At 39.0% G+C, this 15,352-nt stretch overlaps 1 protein-coding gene across 4 annotated transcripts in view; it reads right to left on the reverse strand.

The window, feature by feature from the left end:
- Nucleotides 1-15,352, reverse strand: part of Grm1 (glutamate metabotropic receptor 1) — a 394,906-nt gene that overhangs the window by 25,884 nt on the left and 353,670 nt on the right. For all 4 annotated transcript variants that reach the window (XM_017588777.3, NM_017011.2, NM_001114330.2 and 1 more), the window contains exon 8: nucleotides 6,831-7,761. In XM_017588777.3, coding sequence (XP_017444266.1) covers nucleotides 6,831-7,761 — 931 coding nt within the window. The remainder of the gene's footprint in view (nucleotides 1-6,830; nucleotides 7,762-15,352) is intronic.

Here is a 15,352-nt window from a genome sequence, read left to right on the forward strand (position 1 = left end):
AGACCTTCATTTTGATGACCAAACTTAAATTTCTAAGTAGCCCATGGGCACCTCCACTTGGGTGCTCTTACAGCATCGTCAGCCAGTGACTCTGAAGGACATCTCCTCCCCTCCCCCTGTCCCACCGCAGCCTTTATTTTCATTTCCTCAGAATGCAGGTTTTATCTTCCAGGATAAAAATTTGACAACCACAGCATTCTACTTTTATTTCTTGAGCTCAGCTCCCTTAACTGCTCTCTTGGTTCAAGTGAATCAAACTCAGAAGGAAAAGAAGAGCAGTATTTTAAATTCGAGTTTCACCCCGGTTTTTACTTTTAAAACTTAAAAACTTGAAATTGAACCTCTGATACCTGATCTTTCGGTACTTAACCTTGTCCCATAAAGCTCGTAAGTGACTCTGACTCCCCACAGAAATCTTCACTGTACCTTTTGGTTAATAGAAAAAGTATCTAACATGGCACCAAAAACTAGATAACAGCTATGGTTTCTCTTCTTCCTGTATCTCTAGGTTTATCCGCTGGCTCTATCCTCACACCAGTCCATGTGCTTCCTTTGTATCAGAGCACATGCTATGGCCCAGAAGCAAATGAACATGGTGTGATCTTCACTTCCGCTGTTTCCTACACGTGAAACAAGCCCATTGTAGAGTGATTTATATCACTGAAGAAATTCACTCACCTGAAGTCCAAGCTACAGTACTATTAAAAACACTCTCCAAACCTTCCCTAATTGCTACAGGATAAGAAGATAGTCTTTTATGCCTGGACATTAAAATACCATGCAGGTCCTTCATGATTCCTCCTATGGGCTTACATTGGTCTCCTTTACTGGATTTCAAGATCGCAACTGTCAGTGCCTTGTTCTTATATGTTGACTCCAAAATTTTGTGTAGCGTTATATCAAATATTAAAATGTTTCTAAGTTTACAGTTAAAACAATAATTGATTAGACAAATGACAGAATCGATTGTACAAACCGCTCAGTAAATATTACTATCAAATAGTAAAATTGGATAACAAATGCTTCAATAAAACTGCCCTTTTTTCTGGGAAATGAATAAAGAATTACACTAATGTTAAAGAGTGAGAGGTCCTTGTTCACAGAAAACCGGAGAAGTTATATATGCAGGATTGTCATTTCAATGGAAAGAGACATTTACCTATCTTTCTCCTGGCATCTGGAGAAGCATATAGTTTACAACCTGGTGATCTTTTGCTATTTCTAGGACAGGCCTCACATGTATCCCTCAGAATATTGTGTTTGCTTGTCTCAGACTTTCCCCACTAAATCTTCAGCATTACTTCTTCGCCATAAAACCTGTTCTTCTGAGAGATGCCATTTCCCAGACCAATCCTGACTCCCACAAACATTATGTTTATCTCAGTCATTCTCCCTAAACCCTAAATCTTGAACACTATTTCCAAGCCAATAGCACTCATTTTTATGAAAGGAGCCAGAGAGGTTGTAAAGAATTTCAATGTAAACATGTTTGGACTTTGTTGTACTCACAGGACTGAGATAATTGTCATCAGCAGATGCTTCTTCCCCCAAAATTGTGCTGTACTTTAGTATGGCTAAAATAAATGACTTGGGATCAGACTTCAGAAGTTTGGCCCAGTAACTGCTTGCTAAGTTGGGCCAAGTTGAGTTTCTTTCTTAACTCACCTGAATCATTTCCCTGCCAGCTTGATGGCTTGCAGAAAGCCCCACAAACATAATCTCAGACTAGTAAGACTTTTCATCTTGAGCCACAATAGGGCGTGTGTTCTTACCAGAGCAGAGAGGTGTAGACTGGGCAGTGATTCACTGTCATACCTATTGGCTCATGGTCAGGTTTCTCTTCTTAATCAAAGTAGGACAGAGAAACCCAAAGTTGGCTGGGGGAGATAATGACTATTACTAAAGACAAATAAGATTCCAGTAGGGAGCTATTTGATTTTTTTTTCTGTCACTGTGATAAAACACCCCAACAAAAAGAACTCAAAGAAGAAAAAGTTGATTTCAGCTCTCAGATCTGAGTTACAGTTCACCATAGCAGGGAGGTCACCTCAGCAGGAGCCTGAGAGAGCTGGTCACATCATACTCCTAACTAGGAACAGAGAATAATAAATGCAAGCAGACTCTTACTGCATGCAATGCCCGGCTCATGAAACAGTGCTGTCCACACTTGGAGTGGGTTATCCAGTTCAATTAATTCAATTAAGAAAATCTTTCCTAGCCTAACCCATCCAGACAATCTCAGTGAGATTCTCTTTCCTGGCAATTTTATGTTGTGTCAAGTTGTCAATCAATACTGACCATTACACATGTGAGTCGAAGGTTATTCTCTTGGTACCAGTGTATTCTTGAATTCAGAGAAACAAAAACAAGGCAAAATGAAAACAACAATAAAACAACCCCATTCAAATGCTTAGGGAACATTGCAGCGCTCTAATAGCTCCCATATGAACATGTGCATTAATGTTACTCTCATATCAACATCATATTTTCATTGTCATCACAATTCACTTTTATGCACAATTATCAACATAGAAGCTCAAAGGCCTGTATTGCAACTTTTCATCTCCATGAACTATCAAACTGGCCCTCAGTTTACCTTAAATGAATGTACTAAGTAACTGACGAGTTTATGTCAACTTGACACAAAGTCAAGTCATTAGAGAGGAGGGAGCCTCAATTGAGAAAATGCCTCTTAAAAAAGCAGTCTGTACACAAGCCTGTGAAACATCTTAATTGGTGATTGATGAGGGGAGGGAACAGTTCAGACTGGGCTGGTGGTCCTGGGTTCTCCGAGAAAGCAAGCTGATGGGCTGAGCATGAAAGGGAGAGCAAGCCAGTAAGCAGCGCTCTTCCATGGCTTCCAGATTCCTCCCCTGCTTGAATGCCTTACCTGATCTACTCAAATGATGAACAGTGGAGGGTAAGCCAAATAAATACTTTTCTTTCCGAATTGCTTTGGTCACTATTACATCACAGGAGGAACCTTAACTAGGACAGCTAGTTAACTTCAGTTTATTTAGAAGGTATCTTGCAATGCTCATTGAAGAATGCTACTAGTATAACTGTTTTTAAATAAGCGTGTTCTTTCAGTTATGTCACATCATTGTGGCCTTAATGGGAGGCCATACCCAACTCATGCTTCAGTTATCACTTCTTTATGAAATACCCTGCCTAAACGGGTGAAGATTTTGAGGCCTGTGTATTGGCTCAGGACTAAATATCTTCTGATTTAAGTGACTCTGCAGGGCACACTAAAGAAAGTACAATTATGAAAAGCCAATATGCTCCAGTTCAAATCTTCAGTTCCACCAGAGTCTTACTATGGCAAAATTCAAAGTATTTAAATAAATTTGGCACTACGAGCCACGTGCCCCGAACTCTCCCGTGCACTGGGGAAACGGGCTGCTAAGAGAATGTCTCTGGACCGGGGACCCCCAGAACAACTATAGACCATGTGGAAGACACCCATTATGGTGTCTGAACAGATTGCTGAATACCCTCAGTGCACCATAAATGTGGGAACCACACATTCTGAAAGCAATACGCCCATTGGGGAACACGTTGGCTAGAGTTTCAAACCCTCGCTTTTGTTGTAAAATCTGCCCTCTTTTTCCTGCTGCAGAATATATTAGATTGTTTCTGGTTTTGTACCTTTGGAGACAAACCAAAGAAAAAGATGGCAATACAAAAAAAAGGCAAAAACATAGGCACTGAGGTTATTGTTATATTTCAGAATTACAGTCTTGTGGAGAGTTATAACAGAAGCAAGAGGAGAATAAATAAGAAAACTGAATAATCAAATTATCGCTTTTTTCACAGAAATTTAGCCCCAGATACCCACTGTGGGTCAACTCATTTGCCTGGAACATATTGAAAGAGCTACAAGTTAGGAGTTACCATTATTAATTGGAACTAAATTTATCACCATAGCACCCTGGTAAGGCTTATTAAATTGTAGCTAATAGTTAGTTTACTGATGAAAGCAAGTATTACATGACAAACAAATCAATAAGCTCAGATTACATTGAACTTTCCTTTGAATGACAAATCCCAAATGAAATTAATTTGTAAAGTCATAATTGGAAAGGGAGTCTTCTCAAATTATGGGGAAAGCAGTTTGGGTGTGGGAGGCTGGTCCAAATGTACAGGGATTCTGGCTGCTTAAGAAGTGCCAGGCATCACTCACATAATGTCAAAGAATTCTCTTGCATCCCAGTAGTAAGCCTAAGGCTCTTTACTTTACTCACAGTTCTCTCGATCAGTATTCCTACCCAACCACTGAAAACCATATTCCCAGACACCAGCTCGGGACATCTCAATCCCACAGACTCTTAGAATAACTTTGAGAAATGATGCATGATCAAAACTTAGTGCTTGTGAATATTCCAGTTTGGAGTGCCTCTGCCCCAGTGTTTGTGTGTGTGTGTGTGTGTGTGTGTGTGTGTGTGTGTGTGTGTGTGTGTGTGTAAGTTTGAATGATTTGTGATTTGTATGTGAGTGTATTTGTCAGGTACACATGTACATATAAGGGGATATTCACTCCTGTGAGAGCATGTAGGGACTATAGGAGTACAGGAGGATGTCTGGTGTCCTACTATGATAGTCTAGACTTTATACTCTCGTCTGGAGTCTCCCATAGAAGCTGGGGCTAGGCTGGTAGCCAGAAAGCCTTAGCAACTATCTGCTACTTAATAGTGCTGGGGTTACAGGTACACACCATTCCTGATTTTTTAGGGGTTAGTTTTTTTTTTTTTAAGATTTATTTATTATGTATAAGTACTCTGTAGCTGTCATCAGACACACCAGAAGAGGGCATTGGGTCTCGTTTACAGATAGTTGAGCCACCATGTGGTTGCTGGGATTTGAACTCAGGACCTCTAGAAGAGCAGTCAGTGCTCTTAACCACTGAGCCATCTCTCCAGCCCGGAGTGATATTTTGTTAACTCAGGCCCTCATGTTTGTATAACAAGTGCTCTCATCCACTAAGCCATCTACCCAGCTGCAAGGATATCTTCTTCCCTGCTATTTTGCTTCTCTCACCCTTGACCACTCTTAGTGAAATAAGGTGGTATTTCACAGCTGTCTGCTGTGGCTAATGGTTTGTTTGTTTATTTACATATTTATTTACTGCTCATGTCATGGAGCTGGAGGTTTGCTGTTGTGCTAAGAACTCTCTGAAAGTCATTTCTGATGGGACACTGGGTAAAAGAAAATTCCTGACAAGGAGAAAAATATTACTAGGTGTAGTTTATGACCAGTCACTTGTAAAAGACTTAATATGAGAAATAAACATGAATTTTTGGCTTTACTCTAATGCTGCTAAGTTTTAGGGATATTTTTACCTGAATTAATGACTATGGATCTCAAAGATGTTTTTGTTCCCTAAAGAGTTCTGTATCACAGCCACAAATTATGTGATTTCTGAAAGATGTCTGTGTGTGGCTTAAAAAATATAGAGCTTACTGCACATAGATCCTTAGATGTATGTTAAGATAAGATTTTATACCAGTTTAAGACTTAGACAAAGACAGGGTGAGGGGAATTGCCCTGAAAGTTACATACATTTGTAGAAGCCCCATTTCTTTAGCCACACAGAGGCAAGTGATATCTCTCTCACTATCTGACTTACAGGGATATAACAGTTACAAAATGTCATTTCTGATGTAACTGTTGTTATCGACATTCATTTAAAAAAAACCCATCTCAAAGAGCAAATATAATCCCACTAATGATGAAATTGCTGAATTATTAGAAAGTTCTATTTTCTATGGAATTCCAAGTATCCATGTCATTTTTTAAAATTATAAATATTTCACAAAAATGTGTTTTCATGAGCCTCGTCAAGATAGTATGTACAAAACTTTAATAGAATCATGGAATACATATGAAAGTAATTATCATGGGAAGTTTATTACCCAGAATACCAGAATGTTAATTATTTGGACTTTTATGTTCAAGTTTCCTTATTTGTTTGGCTTTGGAAATAAAAAGAAAAAATTATTCTAGAGAGATGGTTCAATGGTTTAAAGCACTGACTACTCTTCCAAAGGTCCTGAGTTCAATTCTCAACAACCACATGGGGGCTCACAACCATCTGTAATGGGATCCGATGCCCTCTTCTGGTGTGTTTGAGGACAGCAACAGTGTATTCATATACAAAATAAATAAATATTTTAAAAAATTATTCTGATCATAACCATGAAGAAGAGCTGTCTCAATTCTTGTATAATGCTGTGAACAGGTTCATTGTGGTATGTATTAAAGTTGAATAAAATAACCGTAATAAGACAGTTGCTTTAGGGATATCATAACAGGATATGCTTGCTGCTCCATTGCAATCCAGTTTTGAAGTGGCAATCTCTCTACCACACCTAGCCTCTTACTCTCCACCTCAGATGGTTAAAAGCATGGTTTCAGAATAAAAATAAATCAGAAGCTATCTTCAACTATGGCCTAAACTTTCACTTAGAACTCATGTTTGCCTCTCTGGCCCGGACCACAGCACATTTATTTCTCCTTAGACTGGGAACCCACAACACAGGAAAGATGTTCCTGATAAAACTGCAGTTTGAATCTCAAGAAAAAGCTTTGGTCTCTGTCCAGCATTGCTCCATGATTCCTGCTGTTTCAAAGGAGCGGGATCAAAAAGCACTCCCCATTTTATATCCCTAGTGCAACCGTGAGGTTTGAAAAAGATTGAGTGGAAGAAAACAAGAGAGTTTGGACAGAAGGAGGCTGAAAAGAGAGGTAATGGTGCAGGAGGAGAGGGTGTGTGGTGGGGGAGAGACAAAAAGGGAGAGAGACCTGGAACCCCAGATTAGACAACTCACTTGGCATTCCCTGCCCCGGGCTTCTTTCTCCGGAAAATGTTGAGGAAGGTGTTGGAGCGGCACGGCAGTTTGCCATCACCGACGTGCATGCGGACAACATCAGAGGTCGTGAAGGCACTGCGGACGTTCCTCTCAGGTTTGGCAATGATGATGTACATCTTCGGAGTAAACATGCACCCCAGGGCCACCGTCACACTGAGGCTCACCGCGAAGCAGGTAGTGATGATCTTGTAGTTGCTCCCAAAGTAAATGGGAACGAAAGCCAGCCAGATGATGCAGGTAGTGTACATGGTGAAGGCGATGTATTTAGCCTCATTGAAGTTGGCCGGCACGTTGCGGGTCTTGAAGGCATAGTAGGTACAGCTCATGATGAGGAGTCCATTGTAACCCACAGGGGCCACTACACCCAGGTTGCTGGTATTGCAGATAAGGTAGACTTCCTTGATACTCGGGTAGGACAAAATGGGCATGGGAGGCTCCATGATGATCAAGGTCACCACTAGTGTTAGCTGTACACTAATCAGAATGGAGGCTATGATCACTTGGGCCCAAGCGCTCATGAATCTGGGCTTCCGGGTGCAGATCTTCTTCTTGCTGCCAGCCAGGATGCGTGCAATACGATTGGTTTTGGTCACTAAAGCAGAGTAGCACATGGCAGAAGAGAGGCCAACTAGGAGGCGCTGGAGGTAGCAGGATGTGGTAGTAGGTTTGGCGATGAGGGTGAAAGGGCACACATAGCCGAGGAAAATACCAGCCAGAATGATATAGCAGAGCTCCCTACTGGAGGATTTGACCACGGGTGTGTCCCGGTACAGAACGAAGATGAGGGTGACAAACAGCGTCACGAGGATGCCCAGGCAAGAAAAGGCGATGGCTATGATAGATTCTATGTCACTCCACTCAAGATAACGGACAGGAATGGGCTCACAGCCTGCAAGGAGAAAAAAAAATGATTTTAATCAGAATCTCCGATTTCTGTTGAGTAATTGTGCGGGTGCCTGCCTGTTACTGGAGGCATAGCTGTAAGTCATTTCCTTTATGATTTGTGGTATTTGTGTTGTTACAAAATCCCTCCATGTTACTCAGAGATTGCCTTCCCTTCCCTGGATAACCATATCTCCAAATGTAGTCTCATTACACTCAGATGTGACTTACTTGAACTTCTAAAGAATCTTTTCCTTCAGCCCCAGCATTGAAAGCAGTTGTCACTGTATTGGTGAAATTTAATTCTACATTTTTTGAAAAAAAGAAACGAAGTACAAATATCACAGTGATAACAAAATAGAATATGTTAATAAGAAAGAAACTAAGATTTCTTTTTATTTTACACAGCCCTTGTCTGTAAGCACTTAGGGCTTACATACACATTTTGGCATTAGCAGAGTATTTTATGCATACTATAATTTGCATTTTGTAGACAATATTCACATCTTCTTGTTTACCACACATTTTTGTATTGCTTAAACTGCCATGTGCAGTCTGAGTCTGGGGGGTTGGAGCTTTGAGTTAATAGGCCCTGATAGACATGCCAAAGAATGAAATCTCCCTCTACACCTCTCTGGAGTTGTGGGCATTGTGCTTCTAATTGCCCCTTATTTTTCTCTCCTAATGGAGAACAAAATTTGTTTTGCATTTCAGAGTGGAAAAAAAATGCTGTCATGCTCAGGAGACAATTCTTTATGAAGAATCTTTGTTTGGTCTGGATAAGTATTTCCCAAAAGTGTGATACTGGAATTACTTTAATGAATCTAGAGAAAGACTGTCTGTTCTATAGCCATAGAAGGGGACATCCCCCAGGGGATCAGCAGAACCAATTCTACCTCTGTTTAGCCCATCAGCATTAATCCATGGACATGTTTTTGTCATCAAATGTTGAGTGTTAGCCATCACTTCTGATAATCAACCAGCTGGGAGAAAGCTCACATCGACACAGGAGTGCCAATCAATCAACCACAATGTCACACGAATACTTGCTTAAGCCCACAAGCTTATGTCCTGGAAGCTCTTCAAGCCCTAAACATCACACTGTCTAAAACCCCACAGAACACATGCATGCTATCTGCACAGAGGAGCTTTATCTCTCAGGGGTATTCACGTAGTATGTAGTCAGCAGAAAATTTAGCTTTAGTGTCCTTCCTGATTTTCTTTTTTTTGTTGTTGTTGTTGTTCTTCTTCTTCTTCTAATTCACATATATTCTTGTGGATTTTTCAGTATCCATGAGGAACTCACTCCGTTCTCCCAATAATAGCAAATCTTAGAGATGGGCAAGACTTTTGTCCGAGATGACATTTGTATAAAACTATTTAGTCTCAGGACCCTCCAGTGGTACTGAATATGTGGATCTTTGATCTCATATACTCTTATATGCTGCAAACTATACTCTTATCTAAGATGATATAATATTTGTACATAACCTACGGACACCCTCACATGTGCATGCTAAGTATCTGATCTGTATCATGCCTAGATTACTTATAATACCCAGAACAATGTAGATACTATGTAATTAGTTATTGTGACATATCATTTTAAGAATTAACGAGGAAAATGTTGAGTGCGCATGTACACACATGCACACACACACACACACACACACGCACATACGCACACACATCTGCATATATAACCATGTGGTCTTACAGAAATGACACCAGTAACCATGGAATAATTAACAGTGCCCTAGTCAAAGCAAAATGTCTTTGCCTCAGGGTTTCTCCCCTGACCATGTGGAATCCAAGATCTAGAATTGACAGATAAGATGGCTGAATAACTTCATTTTTTGCCACCATTCATGTTTCTAGAAAATTCATCAAGATCACTTTAAAGGTCTTCATTTGCCAAAATACTGGAGGTGCTGAGACCAATAGGTCACTCGCTGAGTTATTTTTCTGACTCATGTTTTTTTCAAATTTCTCAAATTCCTAAAGAACAGCTCTCATGCTCAAGCCATTCCATATACTACATGTGAGACAGCCCCAACAGTGTCCTAAATAGCAAGGTTATTTTCTCCTAAGATTTTGTTATTCTTTCATTGTGACTAGTATACCATTAGCTATACAATGATTACATGTGTCAGTTCTATAAGGCTATAGTAGTTACATATACACTTAACATATGTAGCCTTTTCCCTCATTATTTCTTAAACAATATAGCAAGATAACTATTTACAGAGTATTTACTTTATACTGAGTATTATAAGTAATCTAGAATACTTAAATACATTATTCTATAGCCTAAGAATTTATTAATTTGCTTTTGCTATTGTTTACTTAAATATACAGAATTACTGCATTTATTTTTTGAGAGGGTATATTGGTTTTGGTTTGTTTGTTTGTTTATTTATCTATTTACAAGTTTGCCTTATCAAAGAGACATGATCCAAGTCAGCACTGGGTAGTCACGTTTAGAAATTATTAAGCTAGTGGCAAAGAGAAGTGACATATGTGACAGCTCCCATCTGTAGTTTCAATATCTGAGAGAGAGAAGGAGGAGGCGTGTTCTTAGTTCAAGTCCAACTTAAACTCCAGAGCAGGAAGGAAAGAAGAAAATAAATGGCTAAAAATCATGAAGAAAAAATTTCTCACACCCATCCAATGATTTTCCTCCATAAGCAGCCCTAACACTCAAGAGTTCTCTCTTCAAACTCCTAAAAGGACTAGGTCCCTAAACATTTCAACTTAATGAAACTTTAGGTACCTTGGATTAATAAGGCCACTCTGATAGTAAAAAAAAAAAAACAACCCTTTGTCCTAAGTCATAACTAACACTTTAAGATTGTTATTAAAAGACTATCCCTTTATTTTCTGGAGCAAAGTCTTAGAAACGTAGATGGGATGAGTTTTCAGCTAAGAGGCACTGTAGTTCTTGAACATGGTCAAATCAGAACTCCACAAGATATGAAAATACCAACATACATGCAATTTAAGAAGTAGCTCTGGCCTCAGAGTCCCTGTAGAAAACATACCACACAGAAACAAGGACTAGAACTCTGCATATAAATGCAGACTACCACAGGACCTAGATGCTCACAAGTCCATCAGATGAGAAGACGATACTCTGCTCTAGGCAAATCTGCAACATAGCCACATATAATATGGAGCCAAAGAGAAAAGAACCAAATTAATTAAGCTTTTTTTCTTAAACTAGTGCTGCTTTCAGAAAGAGTTAAATTTTCAGAAGTCAGTAGCTTTTGGCCCTAGAAAAGCAAGAAAGAGTAAATTGCCCAGTCAGCAGCTTTTGGCCCCAATTGCCAGTTCCATACCCCTTTTACTGCCTTCCTTTGGAAACTGGATACCAGGATAGACCTGGTCCCCTTGATATTTGTCTTTGTACAACTCCTGATTTTCAATATGAACAGGCTGTGATTTGTTTCTCATATACAGAATATAGCAAAATTGATGAGATGTCACTTCTAGAATAATATTGCATAAATGCTAACTTCTGTCTTGCTAGCCATCATTCTTGCTGACCCTCGTAAACTAACTTGTCTTGTTACTGTGGTTCATATGAGAAAGAACTGAGGGTAGTTTCTGCACAAGTACCCATAAAAAAAGGAGATCTTCATCCCAATAACCAATGGGAATTATGTTGTGTGTGTTTTTTATGTGAGGGTTTGAGTGTAGGAAAGTGTACAGCAGCTGGAGACCCTGGGCGACCTCCACAGAGTTGGAATGTGTTTCCGCCAATATCTAGCATATATCTTGGAGCACTGTGGTGCCGGACCTAGGGGAATAAAGGACAACCATACTTTTTTATTTTTTATATTTTTACAACAACAAATGGTGAACCAACCTGTGGGCTAGAATCCAGTAGTAATCCTATGAATTGATAGAAAGTTTTTATTTTCTAAGAGAAGGCCAGCATCCTGTTAAGTCATGTCATATCTCAAGGGCAAGACTTTAAACAAAGAAACAGGGAAGTAGCCTGGGCTGGCAGGCTATAGGTCCCCTGCTGTGTGATAAATAATGGCAGATCAGAGAGTTAGAGATTAAAAGCTGCTTTTTAAAGAAAGTTCTTTAGAAAGTCTTTCAGGATACTCATATTCCTTGTAACGTGGGCTCCACAGGAATTTTGGGTTGAAATCCTAGTTAGACAAGCTACTTCTTCATTACAGGTATTATTAAAGGGTGATTAAGTTTGTTCTTAGAAAGAAGAGAGTAAAGAGATTACCTGAATCAGGTGGAGATTTTCACCCATGGTTCAGAACTTAGATAGGGAAAAATTAGTCACTAACTCCAAATAGAGAGTTGTAATGAATGTCTGTAACACCAGGTGGAGTGAATGCAGATAAATATCATACAAGGTATTAAGGTTAAATAAAATTCTGTGGCTCTGGGTAGAGAGATTAACAGATGGATATATTTTAGGCTAAAGTCCTGGTTTGATACATTGCTTATTGGTATTAGAATTGATAGAAGGTGTTTAGTTTGTTTTATGAATTACCCCACTAAAGGCCATATGACTCGTTGATGCTGGCTAGCGAGGGTTTGTGGTTACTTTTGATATTTACCACAGCAGGAGGCTCAGATTCTCTTAATGTGGGCTCAAAAGGGAATTTTGGGTTCATTTCCTGATATCACAGAGTACAAAAGCCTATCAAGCTCATTGTTTAGCTTACTTCCTTTTATAAAAGTTGTTTAATGTTCATAATGTGTGTGACTTTGAGTTTTATGGTTATATTATTACTCTGGGAGAGAGTGCAAGATACAAGTTTTCTGGTTACAGACTAAGGAACGTAGTATCTTGGGAGAAAGATTTTGTCTTTGTGATTTTAAAAAGTGTGATTAGGCTCTGGAAACCTCACAGAGTCATACTGATCAGATTTGATAGAGGTAGACTGCCTGAAAAATTAGATTCAGGAGAATCAAACAAAAAGATATCTCGATTCTAAACTTTTGTCTTGAGAGTTGTATTCTACAGAGTGTGCCTACTTGGATTCCTGGTCTCAAGGACTTTCAGCTGAGTCCAGTCAGGACACATCTGGCTAGAGCATTTGTTTCATTCTTCCTACCCCTTACCCCTAAGGATATCTCAACACCCACGTACAGCTTGAAGAAGTTATGGAGGAGTCATCGTCCCAATTCCCTGGACTTTTGTGGGGCTGAAAGTGGTTATTCTAAAGTTGTTTTTATGAAGGATTTAAAAATGGTTGTAATTTAACAAGAAGGAATTAGCTAGATTGAGTTGTATAGTCATAATCTCATTTGGTAACTAAGCTAAAATCATATCTTTGCTTTGGTAAAGAATTTATTTGTTAAAAAAGTTTAAAAGTACAAGGTTTAGAGCCAGTCCTTCTATTGATGTCATCACAAACTTCTGAGTTGATTACACATGTGATTTAAGGGCCAAATAGCAAATTCATGGCTCTGAGTTTGTGAGAGTACTTTCAAGATAATATTTAAGATATAAAACAGTAGTCTAGATTACCTTATATAGATAGATGGTTTTCAAAAACATCAGAAATCCACAAAATATGAGATTTAAAGTTATTTATCTTTTGTTGAGACATATCTGCTCCTAACAGTTCCCTTTTGGTGGATTTAATGAAGAATTTGAACATCTCTACCTCCAGGTGAGGCAATACTTGTGGCTAGGCAGCCACTGGACAAAACTGCCTGTTTCATCTGCAGACTATACTGTCCAGAAAAGGACAAATCATGCAGAATAGTTGACTGATAAACCCTGCCGAGACAGGGTGATCAGCCCTTAAAAATCTGCATTTCAAGAGTCTGTCAGTTGATTTTGGGCCAGAAGGTTGAAGACTTACATTCACATATTGTTGACAGGGGACTGTGCTAGTGGAGATTTGTCGCTACAACCTCTCAGTTCTGGAAGTCATGTTAGACTTCCTATGTGTATAGATATTTGGTCATTCAAAGATTTCTGACATGGTTGAAGACGGATAGTTTTGTAAACAACCCAAGCTGTTTAGCATTGAGAAGGATAATAAATTTGAAAGGGTGGTTTTTCAGATGGCATATGATCTCAAACCAGGATATAAGTCAGGTATAGAATTATAGTCTTTTAGGATAGGTGACAAGGTGCTTTAGGTAATGGACAAAATGGACTGAGTGTTGAGTGAATTGTATGTTTTATAAATTGTAGAATGGTAATAATTGTACTCAATTTATATATAAGTGAAAAGGCCTTTTAACTGGACAAAAAAGGGGGAAATGTTGTGGTTTGCCCTGGGGTTATCTGTATTTTGATGCTAATTCCACTGCCCCAAGTACAGCTGCCTAGTCAGTACTCAGGACTCAGGTGACTTCACCAGAACCTTCTCCCCATTAAATTTGTAAAATACAGGTGAGGGGCAGGTACAGGATAGAAGGAGGCCTGTCATTGGATGAGAAGGAAGGATGGGTAGAAGAGAAGTTTGAAGGAAGAGGAGGAGACTGGAATGGTAGGAAAAGAGACAGGACGGAGAGGGCAAAAAGCCATGGCAGGTGATATTAAGATTCCACTCTGTGTATTTACAGGTTGTCATTAATGTTCTTAAGGGATGGATGGTACTGGGTTTTGTATGTTTAGGTGGACAACTATATCTTATCACTTGGGTAAAAGGTTATTGTGTTACGTGTTCTTTTATGTGATAGTTTGAGTGTAGGAAAGTGTACAGCAGCTGGAGACACTGGGCCACTGCCATGGAGTTGGGATGTGTTTCCGCCAAGGTATCTAGCAGATATCTTGGGGCACCGTGGTGCTGACCTAGTGGGGATAAAAGACAACCCTACTTTTTATTTTTTATATTTTTACAACAGAATTATATCCTACAAACAACCACAGACACAGTTTTGAAGCCTAACTTTCTCCTAACATCAGGTTATTATACCTAGTCTTGTGAAAATACCTCAAAGCAGAGGACTAACTAAAACCATGCCTGGGTTCCCAACCCACAAAACTGTGTGGTAGTAACTATGTGATGCTTTAAGCAACTAGATTAAATTTGTTATATATAAGAGACAACTAATTCACATACTAAGCCATTTTCTTACTTCAAGAGTCAACACTTAGACCCTTGATGTAATAATACTATTACAATTATAAACCAAATTAGTTGAAATATCTTTAGGCCTTGTAACCTATCATTAAATCTAATGTGTCCTTATGTATTAAATTTCTTTTACTCTCAATAAATGCCCAACATTTTCTGCTACTTAACTAATTGTAAATTAATACTGTATTTCCCTCCTATTTTCTACCCTGCGATAGTCACAAGAAAGTAAGTTTTAAAATCTTAACTGATGAAGCAGAATCTCCAGATTATGTTTACTTCAAGAAGAATTCCCACACCCAACACGAATCTGAGAACTCAATACTAGCCCTTAATTTACTGTCTTTCTGTTTGTGCTGTATTAAAAATAAAGAAGGAGTCTTTTAGGGTTGATAAGCAATAAGCAATCTGGTTCCTATTATAAATATTGTGTCCTAATCTAAGTTTTTATAGTAACTGGAATTTGACATCATCTGTGGTCTGCAGAGTTGATAAAATAAAAAGGAGTAAAGATATCTACTACTTGTG

Source organism: Rattus norvegicus, chromosome 1 (genome assembly GCF_036323735.1).
Source record: "Rattus norvegicus strain BN/NHsdMcwi chromosome 1, GRCr8, whole genome shotgun sequence".
NCBI classification, from domain to species: Eukaryota; Metazoa; Chordata; class Mammalia; order Rodentia; family Muridae; genus Rattus; species Rattus norvegicus.